Below are 3,483 nucleotides of genomic sequence, written 5' to 3' on the forward strand. Positions count from 1 at the left end.
TTCCTCCTCTTTCCCCGTTCTTGCTTTAAACAGCATAGCATAGTATCATTAAAAATGTTCGCCCTTTCATTTACTTATTTATATTTGCTTGCTCCCGCTTTGCCGCCCTAGCCCGCTTCAATCCCAGAATTCCTGTTAACGGCGGGGACGAGAGCGGAGCGTTGCGGTGGTGGTGGCGGGTGGCGGGTCCCGGGACGGCTTCTGACACCACTTAAACGAGCCGCTCTTCGCGCCCCCTCCACTCCGTGCGCTCACTTCAAAGCATGCCTTTTTGCCACGGCAACTGTCAACACAAGGGAGACAGAGAGAAAGAGAGAGAGAGAGAATAAGAGAGAAAGTGTGTGTGAGAGAGAGAGAGAAAGACAGAAACAAACAAGGGAGGAGCAGCCTTTGAGCGACAAAAGGTCTTTACCCACCAGTCTCTCGTGAATGTTCACTTTGTGCTGTGCACTTTTTACTTTTTTCCCCTCTACCTTCATTTTAAAAGAAGAATCAAATTGCTATCTCACCGTAGTCACTTAAAAAAAAAAAGAAAACTCTTCCCCTCCAACATTTTTCTTGTCTTCCACTATTATTTTAGGGGGGCTTTCTTCCTCCTGTTTCTTTTCTTTAACTAGCGTGTGGCATTATCTTTTTGGGGACAGCTTTGCTTTATTAAAAGGAGGTGAGTGTGTATCTCGCCATGCCGGCTGGCGTAACTGTCACCTGTAAATGGTAATGGAGCCTATGACGGCTGAGGGAGCCCGTCTCAGTGCGCCTTTGATTGAGCTTTCATTGTTTTCCTTCCGGAAGCTTCTCTCCCCCGGTTGACACTCTCTGGTAACATTGATAGATGCCACACCATTCACATTCTTAAAGTTTCTGTTTACACACTGCTGGGTTTTGGATCCCAATTTTAATGGTTGTGTGATAAAGTCACCATAAAATTCATAATCATCACCTATTGTCTTGTAAAGCCTATGTGTACGCTACCTTTCACAATAGGTAAAAGGTGTCTGAATAGTGAGTTTATACTGGTATGTGTCAGATTTGCATAAAGTCTATTGGAACCTGAGTGGAATACATTTGTGAAGGACAGGCTCATTTACCTCTCTTGGCCAATGCAGACTCGGGAGTATAAAAAAAGCAACTTAATATGTTTATATGAAATCAAAGGTCCTGGTGCCCAATTAGAGAGATGTCCAGCATGTTCCTCTGCTGCTCTCTCAGATGTGATAGGAAGAGCAGTAATGCTGTTGTTTGGGGGGAGGTTTCAGACGGTTTAAGCGGCATGTTGTGTGTGCTCTGAAACACATGTGACTGATGTCTGTGTTGTGGGCACAGGCTCTCTCTGTTTGACTAAGCACCACATTTCTCTCACTCCCACCCAAACAAAGGCAGCACGTTCAGTACTGATTAATGTTGATGGTTGATGTCATGTCAGCACTGCCCATTGTAAACCGCAGCCTTTATGGGACACCCACAGATGACGTCAGTAGTTTGATGGTCTAATCTAGGGCTGGCTTTGCATTGTAGAACTCTTGCACAACTTTAGTTCATAATATTTAGCACTCACTTGAGGCTTGTTTGACACACGGCTGCAATTAGCACTATTGATTAACCAAATGTACCGTTTGATGCCCATGGCTCTTGTAACCTTGTTATTGAAGACACTGAGCCCACTGAGAGAAAAAATAATGGAAATCAGACTTCCAAGCTTATCATGATAAAAGCCTTCTGTGTCAAAACAGACATTTTATTTTGTGTGGTCATAGTCTTGATCTTTTTAGTTTTTTTACCAAGCAGGACTCAACTTTCCTTGTTGTAATGTGTCCTGTTTGCTGTTGAGTCCATGCTTTCTCTTTTCTCTGTGTCTTCCCCCTCTTCTGCCCCCCGTCCCTGTGGGCTTTGGTGTGTAATCTGGCCCGGGCAGGGTTGCTGGTGGGTTAGGGCCAGCTCGGAGACTCAGACTGGTCACCAACCGTTTATCTCTCCTTCCCAGCCTCACTTCCCCGCATCCCCTGTTCCTCCGCCAGGTTAAGTCGTTCCCCCATGCCCCTCCTCTGCCCCCAGGGGCATCCAGACCGGTTTGAGCCTGCCCCTTCACATTCAGGGCTGCTCTCCTCTCCCAGGCCTCCTCCCCTCAACCAACAAGTGACCAGCTCTGTCTGCGGCAGGATCCAGGATCCGTGCCTAATGCATTAGCCCATCTTTCCGGTGCTCATTCATTATGCTGGATTTGTGGAAGGAGAGAGGTTACACAATGTCTGGATTTTTTGTGGCTCCCCTTACTCTGCAGCCAACTTTGAACTGTTGTGGCGAGGAAAGAATGGGAGGAAAAAGCTGATTAAAATGAAATCTGCTCCATGAAAGATGTTGTTGAGCAGCGGAGCAAATCTTCAACATGCCCTTTCCTTAACCTTTCTGGAAAAGGTCTCCATGCTTACTCGAGCAGTGTTTTGTCTCTCCCGCAGATTAGATGTACTGTTTATGTCTGTTCTCATGTGAGGTTTGTAAACAAAGCCCAACAGGACTCACTGGACATATTCTTAGACTTCCATTGGATTTGGGAAGTCCATTCACTCATGTGGCCGATTCCTGTGGATTATATTAACTGCGTTGAGTTCACATTTTTGATGCACTTTAAATTCAAGGATCCACTTCTTAAGTTGTTTACCATAAAACCCCCAGCAGACTTGCAGAATGGATTCTACTCTGGTTTCTACTCATCCATGTTCAAATAAGTAACTAGATACCACACTAGTTGCTAAGTTTATACTATAATACTTAATTTTTATATAGCGCTTTTCTAAATACTCAATACTACTGTATTACTAAGACTTAAGTCTACATAAATACTTTGGGAGGGTAGTAGATGGATGTTGTTGCTTAGTGATATGGATTTATGTAATGTTGTGGGAAGCTTTGTTGTGACTTCCTAACTTAGGAGGTTGCAGATTTATCTCTGAGAGCCAGAAAGATTTGCTCATTCACTGACAAATACGCTGTAACCTGTTAGCCATATTGATACGAGAACCCTGCCTGCTAGAAATATTTTCATGGTGATGTCTCATTATACAACCTGTTTTGTGGAAAGCAGATTTTTCGCTAGTACTTACTGATAGCATTTGACATTACAGTTGATCTTTTCTTACCCGTTTATGTTTGAGCCTTCTCATGCGTTGGCTGACTGTAAGTAGACATCCAGGGTATGGTGGTGTAATATCCGTTTCTTGTCTGCATAGCTGTCTCCTTCTCTCTCCCAAAGATGTAGAGGAGCCAAGCCCTGCTCTGTTTGTTAGTCCGAGCCCCCAGGCCACTCTTTCAAACAGATGAGAAGACTGTTCCCATGCTATCACAGCACAGTCAGTATGCACCTGATGATGTCCTCCCTGTGTGTGTGTGTGTGTGTGTGTGTGTGTATTTTAACAGGTGCAGTATCGAGAGTTGAAACCGGATCCCAGCCATAGCCCAAATAAAAGAAAGAAAAATAACCCGGGATAG

At 44.6% G+C, this 3,483-nt stretch overlaps 1 protein-coding gene across 4 annotated transcripts in view; it reads left to right on the plus strand.

Annotated features, from left to right (window-relative positions):
• The window catches only part of mctp1a (multiple C2 domains, transmembrane 1a), a gene marked incomplete at both ends in the record, with an annotated part of 88,869 nt that extends 85,386 nt beyond the window's left edge, over window positions 1–3,483 (plus strand). For all 4 annotated transcript variants that reach the window (XM_080838451.1, XM_080838454.1, XM_080838452.1 and 1 more), the window contains one exon: window positions 3,412–3,483. In XM_080838451.1, the coding sequence (XP_080694577.1) occupies window positions 3,412–3,483 (72 nt within the window). The remainder of the gene's footprint in view (window positions 1–3,411) is intronic.

The sequence above is a fragment of the Sprattus sprattus genome, assembly GCF_963457725.1.
Source record: "Sprattus sprattus genome assembly, chromosome: 5".
NCBI lineage: Eukaryota > Metazoa > Chordata > Actinopteri > Clupeiformes > Clupeidae > Sprattus > Sprattus sprattus.